Genomic DNA, 18,126 nt, shown 5'->3' on the forward strand with positions numbered 1-18,126 from the left:
CTGACAGGAAAGGGCAACGGGCCAGGCTGCTGCTGCTGCTGCTCTTACTAGTGTGCAAGGTGGGGAGGTGGTGTGCGGCCGGGGACTAGTAGGAGGGACAGTGTACACGGGAAGGGGCTTGGAAGAGCTCAACTTGTAAAGAAATGTGATGTTCTCTCATTAAAATAAGGCGAGGCCTGAGAGCAGCTGGATCAAAATGCAGGTCAGAGACGTTGCTGTTTTCTGGAAAGGTGCAGGGGCGCTGCGCATGGAGGGGATCCTAAGCTTCCCAATCTTTCAGGGGTTTGATTGGCGACCCCGCTAAGCACCGGCCGGACACCACCCGGGCCAGGTGCAGGCTTGGCCCAGAGCGATCAGCCCCTGGCAGAGCTGCTGCGGCGTCAGGGCCCCGAGGACATGCAGCAGGTGCCCACTATTGAGGGTTTTGGCCCAAACGGGGGAGTTATTTGTAATCAGTGGCCACAACCCCTGTAAATTACCTAATTCGTCAAAAGAGAAAACGGAGGGAACGCGCTGCCGCTGAGCAGGCCCCGGGGGCGCCTGGGCTCCACCTGCGGCCCGGCCTCCCGCCTCACCCCGCCCAGGCCCCCGGCCCTGGGTGGGTTCCGGCCCTGGAGCCCGGCCGGACGGGGGTCTGCGCCTTCGGAGGTCGGGGGATCCGCTGGCCCTAAAGGGCACGACCCTAGGGGGCGCCTCGGGGCCGCCACGGGGTTGGGGGTCTCCCCGCCCCGGGAGGCCCGAGGGCCGCGGAGGCCGAGCAGGGACAACCGGGAGGCTGCGGGAGGGCGCGGCCCCTTTAAGACGCCCCGCCAGCCCCGCCCCCCCCGCCGCGAGCCTCCCACGTGACCCGGGTCTTGTGACTGGCGGGGGAGGGCGGGGGAGACCGCGGCGCGTGCCCGCCCGCCCCGCCCGGCGCCGCCTCAGAGGGGCCCGAGCCGCCGGTGCGCCGCCTCCCGCCGCCGCGTCCCCGCCGGGCCGAGCGAGCCGAGCCGGGCCGGAGCGGCGGGCGCGGCCGGGCCGCCATGGACCACAAGCCCCTGCTGCAGGAGCGGCCGCCCGCCTACAGCCTGGAGGCCGGCCAGGGCGACTACGCGTGCGGCCCGCACGGCTACGGCGCCATCCCCACCGCGCCCCCGCCGCCGCCCTACCCCTACCTCGTCACAGGTGGGCCCGACCGCCGCCGCCCGGGGCCCGTTGTCCCGCCGTCGGCTCCGAGGGGCGGGGACGCGGGGCTGGGGCCGGGCGGGGAGGCCGGCCTGGGCCCGCCCGCGAGCGGCCCGTCTGGAGCCCGCCGAGCCCGGGGCCGGCCTGGGGACCCTCGCTGCCCGGGGCCGGCTCCGGCGGGTTTTGTGCCCGGCCGGGGAGGGCCGCACCCTTGCTCTGGGTGAACTTTGTGTTACGAGGCGCCGTTGCCACATTAGCGCCCAGCACAGCCGTGGCAGGAGCTTAGTGCAGACAGCGCTGTCCTGGTTGGGGAAGGGACCAGGGTGGGGGGGGCAGGAGAAGTCGTCCTCACAGTCCTGTCTCACTCCCTGCTCCTCTTGTGCCTTCCCGCCCGCAGGGCTACCCACCCACCACCCCAGGGTCTACAACATCCACAGTCGGGCTGTCACTCGCTACCCTGCCAACTCCATCGTCGTGGTCGGAGGCTGTCCTGTCTGCAGGTGAGTCTGCAGCCGGGGGCTGGCCCTGGGAGCCGCCGAGAGCGCACGCACCTCGGCCTCACAGGGGCAGCGCTGCTAGGGGGACTGGGACCGTCTGGACGTGGAAGAGGTGGACATGCTGCTGGTCACCCTTGGCTCTGAACACATTTTGTGGGGCAGAAGGGGTGGGTTCCCTTTCCCGGGGAGTTGACTGCATTTTGGGGCATTGCACCCCAAGTGAGTGGGATGTAGAAATGTTAACAGTCCACTCTGCCTTCCTCCCTTGTTCTGGGACCTGTAAGGAATCAGATTTCTTTTTCTTTTTCCAATTTCCACAAATTTACCCCGCAATTGATTCTTCAAGGTGGTGCAAGGTTTCGTTTCCCGGCAGGAGAGACCTGAGTGGGATGGCCTGTGTGTTTAAGGAGCTGAGGAAGCGACAGCTGTAAGGGCTTCTCTATCCAAAGTAAGGCCGAAACTCCTCGCCAGGAGCTGGACCAGGACGGAAGCCCCATGGTTCTTTGTTCCAGGCAGGAGGAGTGATGTTTTCGTATCCTCAAACTGGAGCCTACAGAAACTTTCTGATGACTGTTCTTATAGGGCTTCCAGGGTGCAGCTAGATGCTGGTTTTGTGTATGTCTTGAGGATTCCAATTCAGATAAGACTTGGTTCCTGCCGTTTGCAGATGTGGGTCCCTGCCCTTGGCAGATGGGGGTGCTCTGATTGTTTAGAAAGTGAGGGTGGAGTTGGCAGGGACAGGATTTTCAGACTGTGTTTGGGAGGAGGAAGTTGGAGCCTCTGAGATGGAATTAAGAAACTCTGGTTTGGACTGTAATTTCTGAAGTATAACTGAGGCCCAGAGTAGAGTCATAGGGAAGTTAGTGATTTCAGAGCCATGGGGCAACTGCCCAGGAAGGGCAAGAGGCCAGGACCCCAGAGCTGCCCTGGTGCCTGGTGAAGAGGGCTGTGGCTGGGGGAGCCCTGGAGGCTACGTGCCTTCCTGGGGACCCCATGGCAAACCCAAACGGGGCGTCTGTTCTGATGCAGCTGGGCAGTGCCCAGCGGAAACGAGGGCCTTTGAGGGGCAGGGGTGGGCAGGGATGCAGCTCTCTCCAGGAGCTGCACTGTGGGGTCAGAGGAACAGGGGTGTCAGCCTACGTTTTCTGTGTTCGCTGTGTCCCCATTGTGGTGCCTGGCCTGCCTGAGGAGCTACAGGGACCGACCAATGGGCCTGTTTCCCCATGTGGGACATGGTGTCAATGAGAGTCCCTGAGCTTGGGGGCTAGAAGACCACAGCTTCCAGGCCGTGGTGGCAGTTGCTGTTGGGGCAGGGGGCATTTTCTCCAGCACTCCCTTTTTCCCTGGGTTGGGAATTGTGTCACTTGGGAGGCCAGTGGCTTCGGCTAACCAGGTCTGCTCCCCAGTCATGCGGAACCTGGCACAGGGTCAGGCCGGGCTCTGCTTTTCTGGGAGAGTTTGGGGCCTGGGGCGGGCTGGGGCTGAGGCTTTTCTTTTCATGCTTGGGTCGCCATCCTGTCCTCTCTGTCCCTGGGTAGTGGCGGCAGGCAGGGAGAGGCTACACAAGTTTGGGAGGTCCTCAGTCCTTTAAGTTAGGACCAGAGAGAGCACCCTGTGATCCGGGGGTGGGGGGGGATGGCAGGCAGTGAGGGGCCTTCCCAGCCCTCTGGCCCTGCCCTTGTGGTGTCCCTGCCCTCTGCCCGCAGTGCCCTCATGGGGCCCTGGCTGCTGGAGAGCAGCCCTGGCTCCCCGAGGCCTCTCTGTGCCTTAGCACCAGTGTTGGGCAGGGGAACAGGAGGTTTTGCTGCCGCCGGGGTGGGGGCCGTGGTCCCCAGGCCACTTCTCTGGGGGGAGTACAGATGTTTCTCTGGACACAATCAAGTCTGGCCATGCTCTGGTGTCTTGGGGCTGGAAGACAGGATACTGCTCACGTGACCTCACTTCCTCCCTTCTCAGATGAGCCCGCCAGGCTCTGTCCCCTTCACTCCCTGGTGGCTTGGCAGGAATTTGCCCAAGTCACACGTCTGTTATTCTCTTTGAGCAAGGCTTGGCATAAGAGGCCTGTGTCGCTTGTCACTTTGCCATCCTGTCTGAGCCTTCCCTCAAGCAGCGTGACTCCATCTTCCGTTTTTAGCCGTTTACGAGAAAGCGTTGTTTTCTGCCCCACAGAAGAGCCCCCCTTCCTCATTTCATGGCAGCTCTGCCCAGGGCGCTGCATTGGCCAGTTGGGGCGCACACCCAGATTCTGGGCTTCTCTGAGGCTGGGTCCTCTCCTGCTGAGTGAGGCCAGTCACCCCTCCCCGGTGTGGGCCACCCCAGGTGCAGGACGAGATGGCAGCACTGGGGGGGTGGGGGGCAGTCCTCCACGTGGAGAAGGCAGCCTGGGCGGCTGAGGTCCACGGCGGAGTGAGCAGCGAGTGCAGGGCCTGGCCTGCCGGGTTCCCCGTGAATACTCGCTGGTTGTCATCAGGTGCTTAGTTTTGGGGGTGACCAGAGGGGTAGGAAGTCCAGGCAAGAGGGGGGCCTTGGAACCAGAAGAAAGTTAAAAGCAACAGGTGTTAAGGGCAGAGGCTGCCCAGAGGTACCCGGTGTCAGTATGAAGAGTTGGGGGGCAGAGGCCGGCTGCCAAGGGCTGTGGGGTGCTCAGGATGACACGGTGGAGTCTATGGAGGGCTCTCAAGAGGAGGGAGCCTGTGACAGAGCCCTGGGCTTCTGGTGATGGTGGCTGGTGGAGGGTTACTCTCTCATGCCACCTGTGACTGGGAAGCCAGAGCTCAGCCTTGGTTGGGGACGTCGGTGGGGGAGTTGGCTCGGATGGACCCTGCCCATATCCATGGCCCCCTGGGCTCGCGCTGTCCTGAGACAGTCCTGGCCCAAGGTGCTGGCTGGGCAGGGTGCCTAGACCTGGGGCCCAGGCCGAGCCTGGGGGGATCCGCACTGAGCCTCAGCAGGCCTGTGCTGCTTCCCTGGCCCCCTGGCTGCAGGTGGGGGTGGCACTGGCAGGGGTTGGGAAGGGCCGAGTCTCTGGGAGGGCCACCGGGCACCTGCCCTGGCCAGGCCCTCTGGGGAGGCCTGAGGCTACCCCAGCCCTCAGAGGTCCTAGTGAACTGTCCCTAAATGAGGCAGCTCCCCTGCCTCCATGGGGGTCCTTTTTGGAGTGGAGACCCTGGGACAGCCAAAGGCTGGTTGGGGCTGCCTTGGGGCCATCTCACCCCTGCTCTGAGCCTTGGCTTTGGGCCTGCAGCCCTCAGAGGAAGCTCTCTGTTGTCCCTTGTCCGGAGGAGGCTTGTCTTTCCGGTGAGGGGTGGTCTGGGGGTTGCTTCTGGAGCTGGATGGTGTCTGATGCCACCCTGGGCTCAGGAGAAATGATTAATTGGGGATGAGAGGGGAGGCAGGCTGCGGGTCGCCCTGGGCCAGCCCTGTGTGGCACCGATGGCCCTGGGGGGCTGCCTCAGAGGGAGGGCCGAGGCCTGCTGGGTGGGGTCCTGTCCCAGAGCAGCGGTGCCCATGGCTGGGGCGCCCGTCTGGACTCAGATCCCAGCCACGCCACTCCCAGCCGTGTGGCCCTGGACAAGGCCCTGGCCTCAGGCCTGTGTGGCACCTCAGTGAGGACAGTGCTTTGGGGACCATTCTTTTCTGGGTACCCGGGCAGCTCAGAGCTCACTCCCTTCCCAGCCTCCTCTGTCACTGTGGGGTGGAGCCTGGTGTGGCTGGACCTGCACTGTCCCAGGGCCCGGCTCTGGGCGTGCGTCAGCGGGGTGAGTGGCCACTTTGACTGCAGAGCTAGAGTCAGGGTTAACACATTAGTTCCCTAATTTTGCCAGCTTCCGCCCCTCCCCCACCATGGCCTCTTGCACAAGAACAAGGGAGGGACTCGCAGGTCTGAGCCGTGGATGGAGGAGCTGGAGGGGGGAGAAGGTGAGGCTGCGTACAGCTGTTCCCAGGCAGGGTCCCCCCTTCAGCGGGTGCCAGGGCATGGGGCCGCTCTGCAGCTTGTGGGCTTTGTCAGATCAGGACTGGCCTGGAGGCTGGATTGTGTTCCTTGATTTAGAAGAAGTTGGGTTTTAAAAAACTAAATTATGTCAACACTCTGTTTGAGGTCTGGGGCAACACCGTGGTTAAGACATTATTTCTGGAGCAAGACATGAATATTCACATCCAGCAGGTTAAATTAAGACTATAAATAGCCACACATCAGCTCAGGTCACATGTTGCTGTCAGGTGAGTTTGCTACAAACTGACAGAAAGTGCTGCTTTCAGAGCCTTTTGGCATTTGGAATTGAGAGGGGGTCAGGCCTGAAGCTTTCTGAATCCAGAGCTGATGGGGCAGGTCTCTCCTCTCTTCCTTGGGCTTTGTGAAGCCCGTTCAGAGTACTCAGGGTCAGGTGGTTCTCGGGGCCGAGGATGCTCTTGGATCGCAGACTTATGTTGCTGGCAGGTGCCTGAGCCTGGTGGGGAGACGGGATGCCCCTGGCTCGCGGGCCTCACTGCAGGGAAACGTTCTTGCTTTTCCCAGCGACCTGGTGGCCTTGGCCCTCTTTTTGAGTGGCGTGCAGGTGGCCCTCGGCAGGGGTCAGGGGAAGCTGCTGGGGAGGGCATCAGACCCAGGGCTGCGACTGGGGGCTCAGCAGGGGGTGACCCACCAGCTCTGCTCTGGCTAGAGGCAGCGTTGCTCCAGACAGAAAAGGCTTGAAGGCTGAGGTTGGGAGCCTGTCTAGCCTAGCGCCTGGAGGCGGGGGGCCAGCCCAGCTGACTGTGCCCATCGCTCTGCTTGTCTTTCTGAGTTCTCAGAGCTGCTCTGGGGCGAAGAGAATGAGGCAGTGGGACCCGGGAGGCTGGGCTGTCTGCAGCTCAGGGTCTCTGCCCAGGCAGTGTCGGGCCCTGGCCATGTGGCAGGGAGCACCCAGAGAGTGACCAGCCTTCTTGGGCTTCCTCCAGCTTCAACAGTGGAGAAGCGTTTGTGGTCTGGAAGGAAAATTAAGGAGGAACGAGGAAGGGGTGCTGCTGCCTTGGATGCTTGACCCCAGAGGACAGCAGCACCCTGCAGATGAGACAGGTTCTGCGGGCTACACCAGGGAAGCCCTACCCCTGCCCCGTGGCACCCAGACGTCTCTGGCAGGGCCCTTCCAGGTCACCTGACCCGGCCTTCTGGGCGTCTCCTGAGCCTTTGCGCGGCAGGTGGGCTCTGCTCCCAGCTCTGCCTCTCACCAGCTCTGTCCCGAGGGGGCAGCCTGGGCAGGCACTCATGTAGTCCCTGTCCTTGGGCTGTGTTGGTTCCCGGAGGCCCCTGGTTTCGAGGCAGGATGGAGGGACACTGGGGGCCCCTGCACAGGGCAGGCTTCTCCTCTGGAACGTTTCCTCAGCTGGTTCACTTTGCCCTCCGCTTTCTCATGGGACATTTTCTAACCAGAAATACAAACTGGTGTATTTCTGGGGATTTTCAGCTATAGGTAGAACACTGGTGCAGATGCCAGAAAGGAACAGGAAGGTGAAGCCCAAGAATGGTCTAAGGCCACCTGGCCTCCCTCCAGCTGCCCTGCAAGTTCTCAGCCCAGGGCATCCTGTCATGGCCATCTGTGTGCGAGGACAGCTGGTGGCTCAAGGCCTTCCTGAGGCTCCCCCACTTCCCACTTGGGCAGCGTGGTCTCGGCTGTGCTCTCAGCTGGGTCTCCTGGCAGCCTGCGCCCTGGGCAGGGCAGGCCCTGAAGCTGAGGCAGGGCATGCTGGGCTGGGCACAGCAGGGTGGAGGCGTCCTGCAGGGGCAACTGCAGGGTGGTGGCCTGACGACCTTGTGCTGGTTAGGAAGGGGACACTTTGCCGGATCACTGTTCCCTTAGAGCAGGGCTTCCCTGTGTGCCCCACAGTCCAGTCTGTTGCAGCGAGCTTGGGAACGTGGCTCAGCAAAGGACTGCAGGACTTCTCAGAGCCTTCATGAACCAGTGTACATAGCAACTCTTCAGGAGGGGGACGAAGTTTCCCAAAATTGTTTGACCAAAGAATCCCCCTCTTCTTTCCTGCAGAGCTTATCACGGTAGGGGAGTTGGCTTGGATGGAACCTGCCCATGTCAGGGGACTAGTGTCTAAGTACAAGCTCCCTGGGCAATGCTGCTGGACTCCTGGCCATGTTAGAGGTTTAAGGCAGCTCCGCCCTGCATGGGTTGGAGGGAGGCAGGCGGGCATCGAGTTAGACTTTTTCTTTAAGTAATTGAAAGCCAGACTTCAGAACATTGCAATTTATTTTTTCCACGATCCCCAGAGAAGCCAGGAGGGGTGTGGGTCTGATTTCTGGGCAGGAGCGGCCTGTGGTGCTCCTCAAGGCTGCGGGCTCAGGCTGCAGCCTTGCCCAGCGAGGTGTTGGCAGCAGCTGCCACTGTGGCGATGTGGGTTTGGGGAAGCCCTCGGTGTTTGGTGTGTCACTGTCCTTCTTGCTTGGTCTTTGGTAGGCTGTGCACTTCCTCCCCACACAAGGGCGCGGAGGGAGCTGCAGTTGTGTCCAGGCTGTTGTGGGCATAAAGGGTGGCCAGCAGCACTTAGGACGACGGGCGTGTGGCAGGGGTGGGTGCTGGGGCGGGGGCACGGGATGGGGTCCTCTGGGGGCTCACTGAGCGCCTGTGTTGATCGTGCCCCTGCCTGCCGGCTCCACTCAGCCTCCCCTCGTCCCCTCTGGACCAGCTCCTGCTGCCTCCTGGAGATGTCCTCTCCGTTTTGTTTCTTGCCCCTCATTTGCCCCCACCCCAGTGCTGAGGCCTGGGGAGGAGTTTGTTCAAGCCTGTCCGGTAGGAGTGAAGCTTGAACTTTCCAGAAATAGCCTGCTGAGCTGAGCACATGGCATCTGGCTTCCCACCTTTGGGGGTCTCTGAAAATGTCCCTTGAATCCAATGACTTCAGGTCACCGAACCTGTGCTCATCGGCAAGGGATTTGGGGAAGGTCTTAGACTCTGTTATGTATGTTGAAGGTGAACATAAACTGAACTTTCTGGAGGAAGCAGCTTTGAGATAACATTGCTCAAGTGGCCTTCTCGACAGCGTGTGGACATGGCTGATTCTAGTTGTTCACTAACTACCACCCCCAACCACCAACGAAACAACAGAAACTAAACAAAACCCCAGACCTTATTATATCACCTTTTCTGGTATTTTCCCCTAGGGGACAGAAAAATCTAAAACTTTGCAACATTGAAAACAATCCCTAAACTTGTTCTTTTGGGTCCTGTCGTCAGAGATGTAAGACTTGATGGATTGTTCCTTTACTTTAGAGAGAGGAAAATGTGTGGCAGCTGACGGATCTTGCCTTTCAACAGAGTTTTCTTTTCCCCTTTTTTCTCTGTATGTTATTTGTAGTGACTAAGGGCTGGTGGCCCTTCCCTCCATGAACAGGCCATGGGTTGGGGCCCAGGCCTAACCCGCTGCCCTGTCTCGCTCTCGCAGGGTCGGGGTGCTGGAGGACGGCTTCACCTTCCTGGGCATCTTCTTGGCCATCATCTTGTTTCCCTTCGGGTTCATCTGCTGTTTCGCCTTGAGGAAGCGAAGATGCCCCAACTGTGGAGCGACCTTTAGTTAAAGGGAACAACACGCCGGCTTTCCTACACCCAGATGTCTTTTTCTAATGTAAATGTCGTGTACAATAGTTTTATTTGATTAAGCTTCGGGACTGTTTTGTAAAGCAGGCGGGATAGAGGTGGCGCGTGCCCTGTGGAAGGCAGCGCTGCTGCTCCGAGGTTCCTGACAACTCAGTGAAGCACTGCGTTTATTGTCTGCAGTCTTCAATTTGAGAAAGGAAGAAATAATGTTTTCAATAAATGAGATTCATACCATTGTTTACCTGGTTCTGCATGTTCTGTGTTTGCACCCCACCGCCTAAAGACCAATGTGCCGTGGCCAGCCTCCATCATGTTGTATTTCTCAACAGGCAATTACAGTTAGAGCTCAAGAAAATGTGCTCGTTTTCAAATTTTTATTAAAATTAAACATAATACCTTGGCATTTACAGAGCATGTGCCGAAGACAAGGTCAGCCTTCCCTCCCGCAGGAGCAGGTGAGCAACCCTGGGGCTCTGGTCTGTGAGGTGCACCCCGGGGCTGGGTGAGCCAGGGGGGCCGGCGGATGACATCTAATAAATAATCCTAGGCCCTGTTCTACCTCTAACAAGGCAAGAAAAATCCCCAAAAGTGGAGCTCTAGGCCAGGGTGTACTCCCCGCCCCGCCGCTGCGTGTGCGGGGTCTTCCTCCAGCCCTGCGTGGGCTGAGTTCTTTCTGGCCGCAGGCACCTGCGTGACCAGACCTGGTGGTGGGTGTTAACACGGTCCTGTGCCAGCAGCCCTTCACAGGATCACCTGGTTTGTCTTCCTGGGAGAGGCAGACTGTGACGCTGCTTGACTCAGCTGGAAGAAGCCTGAAGTGCTACCCACATACACTGGTTTACCTGCATTTGACTGGGACCAGTTTCAGGCAGATAAGATGGTACATTTATGGTGAGACCAAAGGAGCTATGATAAGCAACCGTTCCAGCATTCCCAGCAAACAGCGTGAGTGGCCCGGGGTTGAATTTTAGCCTCGACTCCACTGGCAGCCAGGGCAGAGGCCTGGGGCCATACCAGAGGCCCAGGTTCTGGGCGTGTAACAGCTCCTGGGTTGAAAGACCGACCCCCAGCCTCCAGCCACCAAAGGTCACCCTGGCTTTATAAGCACCCTTTTTCGAGTCAGTACCTGATTGAAACATGGAAAAGTTGGGACCCCAGGAAGTTTCCTAGTGAATTAGTGATGGATGCAGCTTTGGTCAGCTAGCCTTGTGACAGCCCTGGGGCGCCCACACATGGAGGCTTCAGACTTGCATGATTCCCGTGTGCCTGGCCAGCGTGTGGCACCACCTGGCCTGCAGCAAATCCGGTCGGTAACGCCTCAGTACCAAGTTCAGTAGTTCTTGGAGATTATTTCATAAATGCTTAATACGGCTGTGATAAGGGCAGGCAGATGTCTCAGCACACTACAGCTCTGTCAAAATCGGGGAAGGGGTAGGAATTTCTCCATCTTGTGCAGCTCTACATTTGATTAAACAAGTTTAAAATTAAGTTAAAAAATTATATATTTTCATAATTTATATTGCTTAAAATTATGATTTGCATGCTAAGATGCAAACTTATACAATGGTTCCTTCAGATAAACATCATAATGCTACTTAAGAGCACATGCTTTATAAAGTCAAACCGGTCTCATTCGCATCCCGGTGCAGAAAGCCAGTCGTGAAAGCACAGACTATCCCTTATTCTGGCTGTTAAGAAAAAAATTTGTAGGCTAATAAAGGGTACAGTAAGGACTGGAACTAAATTGTTTCTTGAACAGGAAGAAAATATTTTAAATGTTTGAGTTGGTCACTAAACTATTATTCATTTATCTTAAAGACAGAAAAATGTGTAAACCCAACTATATTAAATTGAGAAAATGTATTGATTTGCTCAAGGAGAATACATTTAAAATCAGGCACCCTCTGGTGAAGCTTTGGGAGTCGCAGCACACATCAAACAATGTACACATATCATTTGCAAGTGAGAACTTAACATGAAAGGAACCAGAAGAATCCTTGGCCGTCTTCTCATCGAATGATGGGTGCTGATCGGTCGTTGGTCACTGTCGGTCGGAGTTTCACAGTAGCAAAGGGGTTTTCTCCACTGTGGGGCAGAAAAAAAATCTCTGCAGAAATACTGCTCTAAGACAAGAATTTGATTTTAGAAGTGCTAATATTCACCGTTCTTAGTCGTTAAGGTTATACCGGGTGTAAACCCCGGCTGTGTGTTCTGAACGTGAGTTTCACTCTAGCTCATTCCCTCCATGCCACTCGTTACAGGACAGTCCAGAGTTTTAGACATTGAGAGGAAAGCCCACACCTCTTCAGTCCCATGTTGGGGAGGGGTCGTGTGAGAGCTACTCTGGGGCAGGCTGGGGCTGTCCCTCCAGGCCCTACTCCCAGGGTGGTCTCAAGCACGTGGCCACAGTCTGCTTCCTCAGGATTAGCCACCTGGGCTGGGCCCTGAAGACCCCTCTAGGGGGTGCTCCAGGCCACTCATCCAGCAGGGAGGGCAGCCCCACTCTGAAGAGCTTCACCAGGAAGTCACGTACCTGAGGAAGGGCGGCTTTGCAGTCCCATTGGCATCATTCTGTGAGAAAGAGGGGAAGTTTAGGGAGGGCTCGTGGAATTGGGACACTTTAAATAAGGCCTGGAGGTAAACACATCTAAAGCATAGGGGTAACTGTTTAAAGCTACGCATATATAGCTGGGCATCGTGGCTCATGCTTATAATCCCATGACTTGGGAGGCTGAAGTGCTGGTATCGCTTGAGGCCAGGAGTTTGAGACCAGCCTGGGCAACACAGCACGACCCTGTCTCTAAAAAGTTTAAAAAAAAAATTAAAGCTATGTATGTATAAAATTGCCTGGTCATCTCGATTCATTTGAGACCATCTAGGTATCTGTCTAAATTGACTTGGAAGAATGAGTAAAAACAAAGCCTTGTTGGTTTTTGGGGCCAGTGCTCACTGCTGGAGCCAGGGATCCCACATGAAGTTAAAGAGAGGAAAAGAGAAGATGTAATCCACCAAGTGCAAACACCGTCTGCGTTCAGGAAGCACCTGAGTTCTGCAGGTACCTGACGGGTTTGTCAAGCCCCACCTGGGCGTCCACCTCAGGGACTTGGGGTGAAGGCAGCCACAGGGCTTGGTTTTGGGGGGACCACCTCCTTCCGGCATGCTGCCTCCCAGTGCTGGCTGAGGCCGGGTGTGTACCTTCTCTCCCTCAGTCCAAACAGCTTGCAGGCTTTAAAAACCTTCCCTGGCGTTCTAAGCAATCGCGGCCCAAGCGCATGGAGCTAGGTCAGACGGCCACCCAGGAGAGGGCAGTATAACGCTGTCTGACCAGCCAGTGGCCACACTGTCCTGACATCCCCAGAGCATCCCAGGGCTCCCACTGGGCTCGGGGGCATGCAGACCTTTCTGGCTGCCAGCCCGGAGGGCCAAGGCCGTTACTGGAGGTGCAGGCCCCGCCAGGCCTCCTGTGGGACGGCCTCTGCAGCACCCTGGATGTGCAGACTGTCAAGAAAGAAGGTGGGCTGGGGGCACGGGGGCTGTGGCCTTGGGCCTGTCCGGCCCCTCCCAGACCCCCTTGGCCTGCGCAGTCTGAGGCAGCTGGGCCTGAGTCACGGCGCCTCGTCACCGAAGCACAAAGCGACTGCCCTGCTCAGCACGTCCCAGGAGGGCTTTAAATGGCTGAAAAGCGATTTCTTCCTACAGGGCACTCTGAGCTTCCTCAGCAGGCCTCAGGATAAGTCATCTCTGGCATAGCTCTCATATGTGAGGATCAAGGGCTCATTTAGTATTTTTAAGATACACCAGGATGCCTGTTGCTGTGTGCTCAAAATGCTGGCATTAAGAACCCGCCTAGAGCAGCACACCCAGAGCCAGGGCCCTGGCCTGCGGCCAGAGGTCAGGAGGAAGTGCAGCGCGGCCAGGCTGACACACTTCATGCCAGCAGCCTCCGCTCTGCCCTCTGCTGCCTCCTCTCACTGGAAACCACCCTCCTTCTCCACCTGGAGTCGCCCCAACCTCCCACAAGCAAAACCCCCACCGCTTGTGCAGGGTGCCTCTGGGCCCGACCGGACTTTGGAAGGAGCTTGGCCACGTCTCAGTGAGCTGCGGCACCCGCGGCTCGGCCTGCCATGCCTGAGAGAAACCACCACAGTGAATCCTTGGAAGGAGCAACACCACTTCTGTCATGAGGAACAAGGGCAAAATGACTCTTTAGACGGCGACCTGAAGCTACTCAGCGTCCCCCCGCCCTTGAGCACAGCCCGGGCCCAGCCATCCCACTCCCAATAGGAACAGGCAGGCGCTGTGGGGACACTCTGGGTAGCCCTGCCACCACGGCCAGACTGGAAACACCCAGATATCCATCAACAGGAGAACGATAGGTGGCTTCTATCCAGACAGTGGGACATGGCACAGGAGCCATCTCACACGGCTGCACGGCTGTCCCCAGGGGTCACCCCAGGTGGCCATCTCAGCACCAGAGCTCGGGGAATCCGGCCCGGTGGTCTCCTGGGGGCTGGGAATATTCTGTGTTTTGATCTGCTCCTGGTTATATGGAATCACGTGTTGAAAATTCCTTGTGCACTTTGCTGTATGTGGATTCTTTAATAAAAAGTTTACTTAAAAAAGGTACAGGACAGCACACGAACAGGGACACAGACCAGTGGAAGAGAATCGAGAATCCAGATATAAAACCATCCTCATACAGCCATCTAATCTTTGACAAAGCAGACAAAAACATACTCTGGGGAAAAGAATCCTTATTCAATAAATGGTGCTGGGAAAACTGGATAGACACATGTAGGAGACTGAAACAGGACACACCTTTCACCTCTCACAAAAATCAAATCACGGTGGATAACAGACTTACACCTTAGGTGTGAAACTATCAGAATTCTAGAAGAAAATGTGGGAAAAACTCTTATAGACATTGGCCTAGGCAAAGAATTTATGAAGAAGACCCCAAAGGCAATCACAACAACAACAAAAATAAATAAACGGGACCTGATTAAATTAAAAAGCTTCTGTACAGCCAAAGAAACTGTCACGAGAGTAAATAGACAACCTACAGAATGGGAAAATTTTGCATGCTACACATCCGATAAAGGACTGATAACTAGAACCTATTTAGAACTCAGGAAAATCAGCAAGAAAAAATCAAACAACCCTATTAAAAAGTGGGCAAAGGACATGAACAGAAATTTTTCAAAAGCAGACAGAAGAATGGCCAACAAACATGAAAAAATGCTCAAGGTCTCTAATCATCAGGGAAATGCAAATCAAAACCACAATGAGATATCACTTAATTCCAGTGAGAATGGCCTTTATCAAAAATTCCCATAACAATAAATGCTGGCGTGGATGCGGAGAGACAGGAACACTCATAAACTGCTGGTGGGACTGCAGACTAGTGCAACCCCTGTGGAAAGCAATATGGAGATACCTTAAACAGATACAAGTAGACCTACCATTTGACCCAGCAATCCCATTATCGGGCATCTACCCAAAAGAACAAAAGACATTCTATAAAAACGACATCTGCACCCGAATGTTTAGAGCAGCACAATTCACAATTGCAAAGATGTGGAAACAACCCAAGTGCCCATCAATACATGAGTGGATTAATAAAATGTGGTATATGTATACCATGGAGTACTACTCAGCTATAAGAAATAATGGGGATGTAGAATCTCTTATGTTCTCCTGGAAAGAGTTGGAACCCATTCTACTAAGTGAAGTATCCCAAGAATGGAAAAACAAGCACCACATGTACTCACCATCAAATTGGTTTCACTGATCATCACCTAAGAGCACATTCAGGAATAACATTAATCGGGTGTTGGGCAGATGTGGGGTGGGGAGGGGATGGGTGTAAACATACATAATGAGTGCCATGCAGTGCACTGTCTAGGGGATGGACACATTTGAAGCCCTGACCTGGGGGAGGGGGCAAGGGCAATACACGTAACCTAAACTTTTGTACCCCCACAATAGGCTGAAAGAGAAAAAAAAAAGGTATAGGACGTGTTCAGGCAGATTTCCCCTTTAACATGTGCACGTTTTTCAGTGATCGGAAACCTCGACGCTCCTGCTGCATCCAAGGTCAACAGGAGCTCCTCTGCCTCCTCACTCCCATGCAAGCTGATTTCTAGGCCAGGAAAGGCTGTGACTTGGCATGTGTGGTGCCTGTCACCTGGTGACCCCCAAAGATCTTAGCAAGACTCACCCAGTCTCCCTGCCTGTTTCACAACCGCAGGGCTCCTCCTCAGCCCCCTGCTGTGGCTGTGCCTGACTGCTGTCCCCAAGCCCTCCTCCCTATCCTCTGTGCCCCCTCCCGGCAGCCAGAGTGGTGCCAGTCCCAGAGCGTACCCGACAAGACAGGACACCACCAAGGCCATGAAGCCACACACCTGCAGGGGGCCAGGCAGGCACTCCCAAGAGTGGAACTGCCTGTCAGTGGCCCAGGCAGCGATGGTCTTGGGCCTAGAGAGCAAGACAGCCACCCTGCCCTGACTGTGGCCACGTAGGTACAGAGGTTGGGGGGCCACACCTGTGACTCTTCCCAGTCCCTCAGCCCCCAAATCCCTTGCATGGACCTTGGCTGGGCACTCCCCCTTCCTGACTGTACAGATTTTTGTTCCATGCCCACCACATAGCCATGTGCCTTGAGGGGGACCACTTGACCCCAGTTTGCAGGGCCGTCCCAATTGTGCCAGACCATCCAGCACGGCTTGTTCCCCAGTCAGGTGTGTGTCGGGCAGGCCACTGCAGAAGGCAGGCAAGCTGCAAGAGGACCCAGTGTGGTCTTGATACTGCCCTCCCTGCTCCCCGGCTTCTGCTGGGCACAGAACATCCCTACAGGACATTTCTAAGCCAGCTGGGGGTTAGTCACTTGCAACAGCAGCAGTCCCGACCGAACCTGCCTTCCGTGTTAACCACTTGTTCCAGTCCTCATCTGTGGCTGCACTTGTCTCCCAGTCACCACCTCTGATCTAGTTCAACCTCTTTATTCTCAAAATGGGGACACTGAAACCAGAATAGGGAAAAGCCAACTACTCAGAGTCACCAGCTCTTTCAGGAAACGAAGGTGCCCACGTTGTGATGCTTGCAGGCCTGCACCGGGGCCCTGGCTGCTCTGAGGCAGGGCTTGGTCATGGCAAACGCACTTTGAAGTGTGGGCTGCTTTTTAACAGGCAGGCCTGTCTGGTTATTTGAAAAGTTAGGAAGGAACCAACACGTCCTTGGTTGCAACCGTAGTAGAGAACATGACCTGTGACAAGCCCCCAGCCTCAGTCCCGGAAAGTGTCCCTGAACCACTTGGGGAGAAGCTCTTCCTCCGGGACCTTCTGAGATGCGCCATCACAAGGGAACCCTGGGAATCTTCCAGGTCCATGGGCTCTGGCATTCTACTCTATGCAGGACGGCTCTCAGGGCTGGGTGTTTAGTATACCTACGCCTCAGCATTCCAGTGTTCAATGACAGTAACTGTACGTAAAACTACACATAAAAATCTTTGGAAAAAAATGTGAAGATGCTTTTCCAGCTCTCACGGATCCCAGTGTTTGGCCCGAGTTAGATCACTCTTCCCCAACATCACCAGCTGGTGTAAACATCTTGGTTGAGCAAAGATGATCTAGTCGAGTGTAAGAATTCTGAGATGCACAATAGCAGGACTGTGTCCCCAGCCCTCAAGGGTGCCAGGGCCCCCCGTGGCCTTAGCCATGGTACGAGCTTCTTGACCACACTATGGATGGAGCTTTTACATGGAACGTTATCTCATTTTGTGTGATCTATGCCCGACTGTCCAATAGTAGCCACTAGCCATATATGGCTTTTAAATTGATTAAAATTAGAAATCCAATTCCTTCATTGCACTCTCCAAAAGTGCTTGACTAGCCCCTGTGCTGAGTGGCTGCTCGAATGGGCAGGGCAGTTCCAGAACATTTCCCTCTGATCCAGCGATTCTGTAGCTTCATTTACTGAAGCACCTCTCATCCTTCCCTGCTCCCGACACACAGATTATTAGGTCCCTGCTTCCTGCTCCTACTGCAAGAGGCTGACAAGGCCAGGGGGCCTGTATGAAAAAGGGCAATTTCACCGCCCTGCAGTTACTTTCTCCGGAGCAATGCCGATTCTGCTCGCCTGAAGCGCGTGGGCCTGCTTGTTCCCACAGCTGTGCCCTGGAAGTCCTGATTTGAATCGGTGGTGATGAAATGTCTAGTTGTCCCACAGAGGAACCGTGTCACAGCAAAGGATGTATGTTGGTGACATGGTTGTGGTTTCCCCCCCTTTTGCAGCTTGCACAGGATCTTAAAATAACAGTACACAGATGACAATGGTATGTGTCTTCTCAGGAAAGAGTGTTCCGATGAGAGACATGGATAAACTGCGAGTTGAGATTTCAGACCTGGATTTCTCAATCTGCTGTGGACCTTAGAAAGCTGCTGTCATTTCTCTGCACTTTCCCCTTTTCTCCATTTCACGAGGCCCCACAATCCATCTGTTTCCAGGGATGACAGAGTGCAGCCCAACACTCTGGGAGCACCCCGAGGATGCGACGGGCAGGCGTGAAGGCGCTAGTCGGAGGGCACCACTGCCGTCGCAGGCTGGGGCCCACGCAGAAGCCAGGCAGCAGCGCGGGGTCTTGTCTGGCTCCCATAAATGCTTTTGATGTGATCTGAGAAAATGCTGTGCTCCCGCTGTGTGTATAGGGGGTGGGGTGGGCTGGGAGGTTAACATATCTATCTAGTTAATTCTTCAGAACCTCCAAAGCAATTGCATGTTTTTCTAGTACTTAAGTGTATAACTTAATTTCAGATAAGGATGTTTTTCTTCTTTTTAATGTTGGCATGTTAGAGACCTGAGCTCAAAATTACATAAATTATTGAAAA

At 55.8% G+C, this 18,126-nt stretch overlaps 2 protein-coding genes across 3 annotated transcripts in view; one reads left to right on the top strand and one right to left on the bottom strand.

The window, feature by feature from the left end:
• The first annotated feature begins 922 nt into the window (after positions 1 to 922).
• On the top strand, positions 923 to 9,480 carry BRI3 (brain protein I3). The gene is made up of 3 exons (XM_045541326.1): positions 923 to 1,164; positions 1,562 to 1,664; positions 9,090 to 9,480. Exons 1-3 carry the CDS (start codon positions 1,023 to 1,025, stop codon positions 9,220 to 9,222), a joined length of 378 nt encoding a protein of 125 aa, XP_045397282.1. The 5' UTR covers positions 923 to 1,022; the 3' UTR covers positions 9,223 to 9,480.
• Positions 9,481 to 9,601: 121 nt separating this feature from the next.
• Positions 9,602 to 18,126, bottom strand: part of BAIAP2L1 (BAR/IMD domain containing adaptor protein 2 like 1) — an 86,787-nt gene continuing 78,262 nt past the window's right edge. For both annotated transcript variants that reach the window (XM_045541323.1, XM_045541324.1), the window contains 2 exons: positions 11,775 to 11,812; positions 9,602 to 11,326 (listed from right to left, as the gene is read on the bottom strand). In XM_045541323.1, the coding sequence (XP_045397279.1) occupies positions 11,251 to 11,326; positions 11,775 to 11,812 (114 nt within the window). In that variant the 3' untranslated portion in view covers positions 9,602 to 11,250. The remainder of the gene's footprint in view (positions 11,327 to 11,774; positions 11,813 to 18,126) is intronic.

The sequence above is a fragment of the Lemur catta genome, chromosome 2 (genome assembly GCF_020740605.2).
Source record: "Lemur catta isolate mLemCat1 chromosome 2, mLemCat1.pri, whole genome shotgun sequence".
Taxonomy (NCBI): Eukaryota; Metazoa; Chordata; class Mammalia; order Primates; family Lemuridae; genus Lemur; species Lemur catta.

Coding starts and splice junctions, on each gene's coding strand:
- BRI3 (XM_045541326.1), top strand. CDS start 1,023: ATGGACCACAAGCCCCTGCTGCAGGAGCGGCCGCCCGCCTACAGCCTG. Junction 1,165..1,561: donor CTACCCCTACCTCGTCACAG/GTGGGCCCGACC, acceptor TCCCGCCCGCAG/GGCTACCCACCCACCACCCC. Junction 1,665..9,089: donor GGAGGCTGTCCTGTCTGCAG/GTGAGTCTGCAG, acceptor TCGCTCTCGCAG/GGTCGGGGTGCTGGAGGACG.